The following is a 12,837-nucleotide window of genomic DNA, read 5'->3' on the forward strand; positions in this document are numbered from 1 at the left end:
TATATATATATATATATATATATATATAAAAAGAGTGATTTGAAGTGCACTTTCTATTTGGTTTGGAACTGTACCTGTTTTTATCTTTTGAGTTGGTAGCACTAAATAAACAAAAAAGAATATGAATTATTAAAGTGAGTCTGGAATTGCAGATTTACATTCCCATGAAATCGCTTCATATGAAAATTATTTAACTTAAAAAATTAACGAAGTATATAATGAAAGGAACTGGACACAGAGATACTTTGCATTTATAACACTTCGTTGTTTACAAAACACATTCACATCCATACCATTTACTTTCTACAACAAGACTGTGAGGTAGGAATGGTTATGCTCCTTTTCTGCGTTAGGAAACTGACTAGCTGTGTCAAGTGAATTGCACAAGGATGCAGAGCTAATAAACAGCTCAAACACAAGTCTCCTGACTCTCAGCTTTAAGTTCTAAGTTATTTTGAAGTACAGTTTCATTTGGCTCTTTTCTAAGGAAGTTAGACAAAGCATACTAAAGGAGGTTTCAGGGAAGGGAAACTAAATCCAAATGTATCCCTCACCTCCCATAAAAAGAACATCTGGCATAACAAAAAAGCAGAACTCCTAGAACTCAATTTAAACAAACTTACACAAGCTAGGATGATATTAGATAACTTTAGTGATACTTGGGAAAATAGTTCTACACAATCAGAAGTCACAAGCATAGATTTTATGGTAAAGGTTTTTTTTTCCCATCCTGAGGCCCAAGCTGAATTTTAATTAAAATATTATATTAAAAACTATGGGGGGGAAATACCTATGGAATATAGACTTACCATACAATCCAGCAATTCCACTCCTAGGTATATACCCAAAGAGAAATGAAAACTTATACATACCCAGATAATGAAAACTTGTACATACCCAAAGAGAAATGAAAATGTTCATAGCAGCATTATTCATATTAGCCAAAAGTGAAGCAATCCAAATATCTATCAACTGATTAACAGATAAACACAATGTGGTATAGCCATATCATGGAATATTATTCAACAATAAAAAGAATGAAGTACTGATATATACTATAACATGATAAGCCTTGAAAACATTACGCTAAGTGAAAGAAGACAGAAACACAATAGGTCATATATCGTATGGTTCCTTTTACAGGCATACCTCATATAATTGCACTTAACAGATATTGCATTTTTTTACAAATTGAATCAGGTTTGTGGCCACCCTGCATGGAGCAAATCAATCAGCGCCATTTTTTCCAACAGCATTTGCTCACTTCATGTTTCTGTGTCACATTTTGGTAATTCTTGCAATATTTCACACTTGTTCATTATATTATATTTGTTATGGTAATCTGTGATCAGTGATCTTTGATGTTACTACTATGACTTGCTAAGGGCTCAAATGATGATTAGCATTTTTTAGCAATAAAGTATTTTTTAAATAAGGCATGTACTTTTTTGTAGACATAATGTTATTATTGCACACATAATAGACTACAGCATAGTGTAAACATAACTTTCATATACACTGGGAAACCAAAAAACTCCTGTGACTTGCTTTATTGCAATATTCACTTTATTGCAGTGGTCTGGATCAGAACTTGCAATATCTCCGAGGTCTGCCTGTATATAAAATGTCCAGAATAGACAAATCCATAGAGACAGAGAAACTAACCACTACTGATTAGTGGTTACTAGAGCATGGGGAGAAGGGGAAACTGGGAAGGTACAGGGTTTCTTTTTGGAGTGATGGAAATGTTCTAATATTAGTTTGTGGTGATGGTGGCAAAACTCTAGGAATATACTAAAAACCACTGTGGTTTATGTTACGTGAAATATATCTCAGTAAAGCTATAAAAAAAACCCTATGGAATATTAAATTCTACCTGTCCTACAGTACCCACCCCCACGAGGAATAATTTCTCTCAACTCCCATATAACTTTAACTATCTTTCTAATTGCACTCATTCTTTTGTACTTTGCATTAAAATTACTGGTGTGCATGTAGTCTGTCTCCTGTTAGATTGTGAGCTCCAAAAGACAAGGAGTCCTGTCTTATCTTTGTTCCCTTCAGAGACCTAAGCACAGTTTGCTGATTCACTGAACGCCCACAATAAGTGAGCGCCTTGCCAGGAACTGGGGATAAGCACCACTAACGACCTCTGTCCTTGAAGGTTGAACCATCAAGTACCTGGTGACAGACATGTAGACAAATACAGCAAGCCAGTAAACTTTTCCAAGCATTAAGGAAATAACATAAACGTGCAGGAGGTGGGAGGAGGGTCACAAAGTGGGGTGTGGTCAGTTCTACTTGGAATTGAAAGGTTGAAAGCACTTTTCTTCATGGGTGACAATACTTCCAAGTGATTTTTAAGAAGTCTTCATTTAAACTCAAATGATAGGTTCCAATATTGTAAATCAACTATACGGCAACAAAAATTAAAATGAAATAAAATGATAGGTTCCAAGCAAAAGTGGAAAGAGAAAAAGCAGAACAGAAAATGCCAAATATCTAACATGACATTTGTGTTACTCTTTCCAAATAGCTAGTCACGGAATACTTTTTTTTTTTTTTTTTGATTCCCACTCCTTATACACACATTTAAAGTCTGTTCCTACTGCTCCGTACGTGCACTTTCTTTTCCAATCACACTTTCAACCTCTGACCCCAGCCGCAGCGGGAGCCTTGAGTGGCATCAACCCGCACAGTCACAGCCCCTGAGCGCACCGAGGTGTGGGGTGGGGCGGGGGTTATTCCATTCCACCTTAGAACCCTCTGAAATGACGGGCGGTGGGGATAGAAGGACTCACTTGAGTTTCTTGAAGGCTTCCTGGCCCCCAGCCACGTAGTTGCCCCCGGTCTGGATCTGGTCTAGCTTCCGGATGCGGTGCCCGGTCCGCGGGGTGTAGATGTTCCTGACGGCCCCAAAGGGCGCCTGAACGCCGCCCGTCACCTCCTTGAGGAAGGCGTCGAAGCTGGACACCTTCTTCTCGTGGAAGACGAAACGGCGCCCCGCGAAGAAGGGGTCCCCGTTGCGGTACACCAGCACGCTCTTCACGACCGGCTGAGACAAGTGGCTGGACCTGGCGCTGCTGCCGCTCATCTTCCCCACCGGACGCCGCTCCCGCTCGCTTCTCAGCGGGGAGGCACCTCCGCTGCCCCAGCGGCCTCACGGCACACGCTGCGCGGGGTCGCGTCCTGAAACGAACGGGCAACAGACAAGCTCACGGGTAAAGGCGAAGCAAGTGCGTATGCCGGGCTTTCACCCCGCGAAGACCCTGCAGCTGCAGGACACGTTCAAGTATTTCACCAGAGTCTGCACAGCCAATCAGCAATCGCGGTGCGCGCACGACACCTGTTTCACTCGCTACCGGCAGAATCGGGGTGTAACCACCTCTGCACAGGAGCCGCGCGGGGGGCTTGAAACAGGCAAACTTCGTGCGCCCGGGAGGGAGGTGGGAACACACACACACGCACACACACACGAATTATAAAATTATAAATGTGATGAAACTTCTTTCCTCGCCTGGCTCTCTCCCCTCTCAATCTTCTGTTTGTTCCCAAAGTAATTAGGGTTCCGGCTGGAATTGCCCAGATTTTTCTTTGCGGAGAAATAAATGCCTAAAGTGCATTGAGAGAGTTTCCCAGACCCCTCCCCCCTCCCCAGATGACCTGCACCGCCCCGCGGCGAAGCTCCCATAGGCATCTTTTGAAGCTGCCGTTGCCTCTGCGGGCCTCCGTCACCCGGGGCGCGCGGGGGGAACGGAGTTGTTATTTCTCGCCGTTTCCATAGCAACTGCAGCCACGCGCAGGGAGCGGAATCAGTGCACTAGGCCTGGCGCGCTCCTGGATCCCTCGGGCTTTGCCCGCAGCCTCCGGCAGAGACTCGATAAGTGAGTGTTTTGGGAGGAAGGAGGGGAAGCCTGGGAGTCATTATCATGCAGTCACTCTATAAATGGACGCCTACTGGGTGCCAGGCGCTGTGTTGGAAGTTGGGGGATACAGCGGCATAGAAAAAAATCTATTATTTTGAAGTGCCTACCATATTCGTAGCTTTACGCCGAGAAAAGGTTGCCTCAAGAAGGCTAAGTGGCTCTCGGTGCCCAAGAGCCCACATCCATGCCGTTTGTATAGATTGGATCGATGTATGGTAAGATGGGGGAGAGGAGCTTTGAGACCTTCAGTGAAGAGGTGCTTTGTTCAAGCTACTGTGGGACACATATTATGGAAGCAGGAAAATTCTCTTTAAAAAGTTGAAATCTTCCAGCTCATCTCTCCCAGTGTTCCCTTTGTTCCTCCTAAGACGTCCCTACTATGTGTCATGTGCAAATTTCATTACTGGCTGTTCCTAATTCTTCATCTATGAATAAAAATAGTGTTAATAAAAAGTACCATTATGGTAGTTAACTACCATAATGGTAGTTAATAACTACCATTAATTGAACACTTACCATGTGCATTGTGTTAAGCACTTTAGGTTATCTAATTTAATTAGATTATCTAATTTAATGTTCACAGCCTTCAGAGGTAAATACTCTCTCCTCAGATGAGGAAACTGAGGCGTAGAGAAACAGAAGAAATTCACCTCAGGTCGTGTGGGAAAATTCAAACCCAGTTTTCTGTGATTCCAGGACCACCTTAACCACCATGTCATACCAATCTGAGAGACGAATGTATGGGACATTGCAATCTGGGGCAGAAATGTTATTATTAAAGTTACTTAATACATCAATGCCTTGAAAGTTAACAGTTTTCAAAAGAAGACTAAAGAGGAGAGAACAATACAGAGGGAAAATAGAAGAAGGAAATTTTGTGAGCTGGTTGTGAAGAATACACAGGTTGAGGGAATGGATGGGGAAAATATCTGTGGGGATGTGCTACCAAGTAGGTGAATAAGACAGAAAACCTGTTTTGAGGGATGAAAGGCAGTAAATCAAGCCACCCCCAGACCACCTAAACCTCCCTACCATCCATATCCATACCAGCCCAGAACAAAATAAAAACATGTGGCCTCTTGTTCAAAAATTATGAATTTCAAGATGGTGGCCACAGAACAATAAACTAAGCATGAGGATCTTCTGAGTGTGAAGCCTTGTCATCAGCCCATGAAGCAGCCCCACATCTGTATTCTGATGCCTCCCCCAACACTATCTCTAGTCCAGATTTGTCTCCTGAGCCCAGACTCATTTATCCATTTGCCTCTTAGACAGTGATATGGCGATAAATGTTTACTGGTTTGCAGGGTGGGGAAAGCCTTGATTCACAGCACTTGCCAACTTTTGTAGTTTAAGTAGTGCAAACAAGGCCAATTTCCAGCTCCAATCTGACGTCACTGAAAGCATGAGATGTGCAGTAGCATGTATGTTATTTCCACCATTCAGATACAATAGATATATAACCTCAGAGATAATAGTAAAATGGGGGTGGTGATGAGTTTTGAGTAGTTATTATCTTTATTTTTAATGTAATTTATTTAATTGTATATTTATGCAATGACAATGTTTAAAATTCCTGGAAATGTAACAATTGAGTCGGGGCTTCCCTGGTGGCGCAGTGGTTAAGAATCCACCTGCCAATGCAGGGGACACAGTTCAAGCCCTGGTCCAGGAGGATCCCACATGCCGTGGAGCAGCTAAGCCCATGTGCCACAACTACTGAGCCTGCGCTCTAGAGCCTGTGAGCCACAACTACTGAGCCTGTGTGCCACAATTACTGAAACCCTCGTACCTAGAGCCCATGCTCCACAAGAGAAGCCACCACAATGAGAAGCCTGTGCACCAGGCTTATCTATATTTAACTATGGCGGAGAAACAACAACAGAAATAGTCATATATTTGCAGTCTTTCTCTCTGCTCCTTTTGCTTGCTGAATTTGTGTTAGAGCTCTTCTCTGTTATACAGAATCCCAACACAGCAAAGGGAGAAGGATTTCAGAAGCCAGAAAAGTTAGATAAACACTGATCATGGTTATCATCAAAAAGACCACAAATAACAAATGTTGGTGAGGATGTGGAGAAAAGGGAACCCTTGTGCATTGTTGGTGGGAAAGTAAATTGGTGCAGCCACTGGAGAAAACAGTATGGAGATTTCTCAAAACACTAAAAGAACCACTAATTCGAGAGATACATGCCCCCCAATGTTCACAGCAGCATTGTATACAATAACCACGCTATAGAAGCAACCCGAGTGTCCATCAACAGACAGCTGGATTAAGAAAAGATGATCAACAAAGCCAAATGTTGGTTTTTTGAAAAGATTTATAAAATCAACACAACTCTGGTGAGATTAATTAAAAGAATGATAGCATCGGGCTTCCCTGGTGGAGCAGTGGTTGGGAGTCCGCCTGCCGATGCAGGGGCCGCGGGTTCATGCCCCGGTCAGGGAAGATCCCACACACCGCAGAGCGGCTGGGCCCGTGAGCCATGGCCGCTGAGCCTGCGCCTCTGGAGCCTGTGCTCCGCAGCGAGAGAGGCCACTGTATATGCCACAGACCTTTAAAAGATAATAAGATTGATACCATGAACAACTTTATGCCAATAAACTTGAAAAAGAATGAAATGGACATAATCTTAAACATAAATAACTTCCCAAATCTGATTAAAACAAAAACAACTAACAGGACCCAAATGACTTCACTGGCGATTTCACTGGTGACTTCTGCCAAACATTTAAGGAACTATAATTTCAGTCTAACGCCAAATCTTTCAGAAGCTAGCATAACTTTTATACCAAAATCTTGCAAGGACAATATAAAATGAAAATTACATAAATGCAAAAATTCTAAGCTAAATACTAGGAAACAATTACCATGAAGATATACTATAACTAAATTGGATTTATGCCAGGAATGCAAAGTTGATTTGACATTAGAAAGAGCCATTAATTTAATTCCGCATGTTATAGATTAAGGGAGAAAATCAGATGATTATGATTTGGGATTTAATATGGATTAAGGGGACTTCCCTGGTTGTCCAGTGGTTGAGACTCTGTACTTCCACTGCAGGGGGCATGGGTTCGATCCCTGGTCAGGGAACTAAGATCCTGCATGCTGTACAGCACAGCCAAAAATAAAACATAAATAAATAAATAAGGATTAAAATTAAGAATTTATGTTCAAAGAAAGAAACCAAAAACAGAAAAAAAAAAAGCCACAAACTAGGAGGTGATATTTATAAAATATATAACCAATAAAGGACTACTTACTGAGAATATATGAACTATTCAGTATGCAAAAAGGTAAAGAAAAAAACCCTAACTCAACTTTTTAAATGGGCAAAAGAGGGCTTCCTTGGTGGCGCAGTGGTTGAGAGTCCACCTGCCGATGCAGGGGACGCGGGTTCGTGCCCCAGTCCAGGAAGATCCCACATGCCGCGGAGCGGCTGGGCCCGTGAGGCATGGCCGCTGAGCCTGCACGTCCGGAGCCTGTGCTCCGCAACGGGAGAGGCCACAACAGTGAGAGGCCCGCGTACCGCAAAAAATAAAAAAAATAAACATAAATGGGCAAAAGATTCAGACAGCCTCTTAACAAAGGAGGAAATCTAAATTAGCAATAAACATATGAAAAGATGTTTAGCTTCATTAGAAATCAGAGAAATTCTAATTAAAACCTCCAAGATTTTGCCCCCAGATTGGCAAAAATTGAGATATGACAAACCAAAGTCATCGAGGATGGAAAGCAACAGGAACTCTCATCCACCACTGGTGAGACTATAACCTAGAACAACCACTTAGAACCAGCATTTCTTCTACTTTGTAAATACCCTAGAAAAACTCCTGCACATGGTGCATCAGGAGACATCTACAAGAAAGTGTATAGAAGTATTTCTCATATTAAGAAAAGAGACAATCCAAATGTGGAAGAACAACAGAATGGATAAATAAATAGATAACAGACAGTAGAACACCATATACAGCGGTGAAAATGAACTCAACAGCGTACACCAACATGTACCAACATGGAAGACTACCCACAAACATAATGCTGAGTCAGAAAAGCAAGGCACAGAAGAAGAAACAGAGTACATTTTCACTAGTATAAAGTTCAAACGCATGCAGAACTAAAGAATTCACTGTTGAAGGATCCAAAATGGTAAAACTATAAAGAAAAGTAAGGGAGAGTGATAGACACAACATTCAGGACAGTGGTTACCTGTTGGCATTGGGGGTGGGGTGGGGGGAATACAGGGGATGGGATGTGGCAGGAGCATTACGATCTATTGTAGGAAAATGGTAATATCTCATTCTTGGACTGGTGGGGGTGAGGGTGTGGTGCACACATGTCTTTGTATTATTGTTAATATTTTCTATCCCTCATATACCTTATAAATATTTTGTTATACATTCAAAATTTAGGCTTTTTTCCCAAAAAAGAGTTGGGATAAATAAGCTTTCTTATTTAGAAGGAAGGAGGAGAAGGAAGAAAGGAAGAGGGGAGAGGGAGGGAAGTAAGAGAAGGGAGAGGAAGTGGGGAGGGAGGGAGAGGAAGAATTGGGATGCTTGTAGGCATTCAGCAAAGGAGAGATTCATGGGAACAATAGCAATTGGGTAGGGCCACCCAGAGGAGGTGAGTCTTGAGGTGGGCCTTGAAGAATTGATTGGATGTGATACAGTGAAGAGATGGAGGAGAAATGAAAGGAGGCTTCATGAGGAAAGGATGATGAGCAAAGACAATATGGGGGAATAAGCCTGGGAAGAACCCAAAAGGCAAATAGTCATCTCTGACCCAGGCCTGGCTCAGGAGACAACGGGAGGCCTGTGTCTGCTGGGGGAGGCCGTGGTGAAGGACAGTGAGGCTGGATGGCGGAGCCCCAGCAGAGAGGAAGCCAGGTGAAATGAGAGGCTGCCTGAGGAGGCCCAGCCTGTGGTGACCAATGTCCCTCCCCTCTGAGGAGCTGAAAGGGAGAACCTGACCCCCGTGGGCATGCGAGAGCCTCCTGAGTCCCTTAGCCATCTCAAGGAATCCAGGTTTTATACTCCTGCTCTATCAGAAATGCTCCACGGTGGTTGAAGAAATCCCTACTCTTCATCTTCTAGGGCTTAACTATGTGGAATCTGGAATTCCCTGAGAATAAGGAGGCTGCGGGCTTCCACTGCCTTCTCCTCACTGTGATCCTGCACCTGGGCTGGGACTTCCCTGAAGCTCCCCTCCCTGTGGGCTGAGGTTAGAAACCCTGAAAACCATATGCCCAGAGGCCTCATTAGAGTGTGTGGTGAGTTGGGAATATGGCTGTACCCTGAGAGGGATCTACAGAGGATCCCTCCAGCTGAGGGCCCTGTGAGACAGGGCCACTCCTGTGGGTGACCCCAACATCAAGACAGACCCTAACACGATACCTGAGCGAGTGGAACAAGTCAACCAGGGGTGGGTTCTGTGTAAAATCCCACTTTGTATATCTTTAGGGGCAAGGGATGCTCTCTAAGGCAGAGTATAACATATAATATAAATAAAGGTATAAGTACTGCCATTTTCTCTGAATGGAATGCTTAAGTACCAGGTTTTTAAGTACAGTTGAGTCTTTCTTGTCATTCAGCTCTCAGCTGAATGTTTACCTCATCAGAAAGGCCTTCCCTAATAACCTTATGTAAAATGTCCCCTAGTCACTGTAGGTCACAACACCCTGTTCTGTTTCTTGTTTGTGGCACTTGCCACTCTGTAGAATGTCCAGGAGAGTGGGACATTGTCTGATCTGTCACTGCCCTATATGAAGTACTTAGAACAGTGCCTGGCATATAGTCTAGCAAATGAGTATTGTGTGTGTGTGTAAAAAGAGAGAAAAGGGAGTAGGAGAGAAGAAGGAGGGGAGGAAGGGAGGGAGGGAGGGAGGAAAAGGGTAAAGGAAGGAAGCTGTCCTAGCTCAGGTCTCCAATATGTCCCCTACAATATTCATGTATGTCTGAGCATGTCTGCCAGACTGTTAGACCCACCAGGAATGTGTTTTTATGAAAAACTAAGGCATCACTGGAAAAAAAAAAAAAAAAACTCATCCTAAAGTAAAAAGCTGTAAGAGAAGTAAACCCAGTAACAAAGGCTAGATTGTGGGAGAGGGGCAATCTGAAGTTTAGCATCTCACCTGTCAGGTTCCAATCCCCATGTACTCATTATGGGGAATTGGATGTGGCTATCAGCAAAATTTGAAATACATATTTCACTATAAATTCTATAAAGCATTGAGCACAAACAGCTCTTCTTTTATGCTGTGTGTAAAATATAATCTGGAAGGGAGATGGAGAAGAGAGGCTTTCTGGTACAGGGAGCAGAGTCACCTTGGCGGTGCCTCCCTGGACCCTGTGGACTGTAACGTAGCATCCATGGTGCTGGGACCTGGCAAGAGACAGCATCACCTCACAGAGGCAACGGTACACAGGTGGCAGTACCTGGCTTCACAAACAGTAGAGGCCTCAGCAGGAAATAGCACCAAAAGGAGCTAGAGCAAGAAATGAGGAACATGCAGAAGCTGGGCAGACTTAAGAGCTCACTCCCTGGGAACTCTTCGAAGTAATTGCAGGAAGTTTCAAGGGGACAGTTATGGGATGCACATGTATGCTTCATAGGAAGCAAGAACCTGCCAAGCTGTGCCTTAATAATTTTGACCAGTTTTACCCACTGGCCTGATATGACCTGAGAAAATATAGGGGTTTGAGATCTTGAAAGTGAGAGAGGTATACTCAAAAAAATTAATAGAACCTAGTGATGTTGAAAAAGACAAGAGAGTAACTATTTTAAATATCAGTGTGGGTTTTTTAAAGATAAGAAACGCCTCTGTATTAGAGAGTTTCATCCAGAGATTCTGAAATGCAGCATCACATCTGCTTCACGATTGCTTCACAGACATACCACTTCTGTAGATCCCATTGTAAGAGGTATGATTAATGAGATTCCTTACCCTGTGACTAACCAGTGCAAGAGTCTGAAAGCCCTCCTCCCTTGCTTTAGGTTGGGTTAATTCTAAGGCATAAAGTATACTTCAGAGCTCCCCTGTGGAATCACGTTGAAGTGGCCCTCAGTGGGATACCGCCTGAAATCATGCCCTTACCTGGCTTCTTACCAATTCCTTTAAATGCACTTTTGTAATAAGTCACTATATACAAACCTATGACCCTACCCCTTCTGACTCTCTAACCTCCAGTCCTGGACCTTAGCTGCCTACCTAATGCATGTACACATTCATTCATTCATTACCAAATACTAGCTCAGAACCTACTCTGGGCAAAGCACTATTTCTCATTTATAGAGTATACTAAATATTCTGCCCTTTCTCCACCTTCTGTGCCCTAATTTCAGCTTCTTAAAAGGATTCCTGTCATATTGTATTAGAACTTCCCCTAATGATAATTACCTCTTTAAAGATCTCCAATTACAGGCACATTCTGAGGGAATGGGGCTTAGGACTTCAACATATGAATTTTTGAGGGGTACACCTCATAACATCCATTATTTGTAATTCGAGTAGTGCCAATTCTATCAAATCACCACTCTCCTTATTTTAGATATTGTTTGTTCTAAAGAACGTCTAGTTGTATCTGTTAGTTATACCCATTCACTTCTTTTTTGGGAAAGTGGATAGACCCATAGGTCTTAGAGTGAACCCAAGCTGAGTTTAAAGCTGGTGGTGAATGAAAAACACTAACCATGAAATGTCTCAATGAACCTATAAATGCTAGCTCAGTGGCATGAGGTACCAGTAAAGGATGCAGCAGAACTGGAACTATAGCGACTTTCAATTCTTTCAGTCAAGTCATTACCAATTGACTTACTCTTTGATTTGTTTCAGTGCATCTGTTGGCAATATACATCATTTGTATCATCGATTTGTTTTGTTCTTATACACTGTAGTTTCTGGAAACCGAAGAACAAAGTATTACACTATTTTACAGAAAACCAGAACCCCCTTGAGACTTGGTCATTTATGACAACTGAGGACTAGAGCAAAGAGCTTGGCTTTTTAAAGGGTTTCTGCCTCAGCTTGGGAGGTGTAGGAAGCTGCTAGGCTGACTTGGCTTGCCTGCAGGACTGCTGGAAGCTGATGTAATGTTGATACTTTTCTTTGAGTAATTCCCCTTACAACACAATTTACTCTGTCCTACAAGGAGTTTGTTGTGACACTTTGATTCTTTAAACAGAAAAGCTATTTAAACAAAGCAATTTCTCCTCCATGGTGATTTAACTGTCCAACTATAGGGAGGGGAAAAAAAAAAAACTTTCACAAAACTAGGCAACCTAAGCTCAAAATCCTTTCAACACTTCATGCAATTCTCCATTCCCTTCACTTACAATTAAATTATTTGCATCACAAAAATAAACTCAAAATGGATTAAAGGCCAGACACTATAAAACTCTTAGAGGAAAACAAAGGCAGAACACTCTATGACATAAATCACAGCAAGATCCTTTTTGACCCACGTCCTACAGAAATGGAAATAAAAACAAAAATAAACAAATGGGACCTCATGAAACTTCAAAGCTTTTGCACAGCAAAGGAAACCATAAACAAGACCAAAAGACAACCCTCAGAATGGGAGAAAATATTTGCAAATGAAGCAACTGACAAAGGATTAATCTCCAAAATTTACAAGCAGCCCATGCAGCTCAATATCAAAAAAACAAACAACCCAATCCAAAAATGGGCAGAAGACCTAAGCAGACATTTCTCCAAAGAAGATATACAGATCACCAGCAAACACAGGAAAGGATGCTCAACATCACTAATCATTAGAGAAATGCAAATCAAAACCACAATGAGGCATCGCCTCACATCAGTCAGAATGGCCATCATCAAAAAATCTACAAGCAATAAATGCTGGAGAGGGTGTGGAGAAAAGGGAACCCCCTGGCACTATTGGTGGGAAT

At 42.5% G+C, this 12,837-nt stretch overlaps 1 protein-coding gene across 2 annotated transcripts in view; it reads right to left on the reverse strand.

The window, feature by feature from the left end:
• The window catches only part of DCDC2 (doublecortin domain containing 2), a 158,410-nt gene extending 155,195 nt beyond the window's left edge, over positions 1-3,215 (reverse strand). The window contains exons 1-2 of one of the 2 annotated variants that reach the window (XM_024751993.1): positions 2,802-3,215; positions 75-101 (exon numbers count right to left, since the gene is read on the reverse strand). In XM_024751993.1, coding sequence (XP_024607761.1) covers positions 75-101; positions 2,802-3,094 — 320 coding nt within the window. In that variant the 5' untranslated portion in view covers positions 3,095-3,215. The remainder of the gene's footprint in view (positions 1-74; positions 102-2,801) is intronic. The other variant, XM_024751994.1, reaches the window with a different exon arrangement.
• Positions 3,216-12,837: the final 9,622 nt, after the last annotated feature.

Source organism: Neophocaena asiaeorientalis, unplaced genomic scaffold (assembly GCF_003031525.2).
Source record: "Neophocaena asiaeorientalis asiaeorientalis breed wild unplaced genomic scaffold, Neophocaena_asiaeorientalis_V1.1 scaffold165, whole genome shotgun sequence".
NCBI classification, from domain to species: domain Eukaryota; kingdom Metazoa; phylum Chordata; class Mammalia; order Artiodactyla; family Phocoenidae; genus Neophocaena; species Neophocaena asiaeorientalis.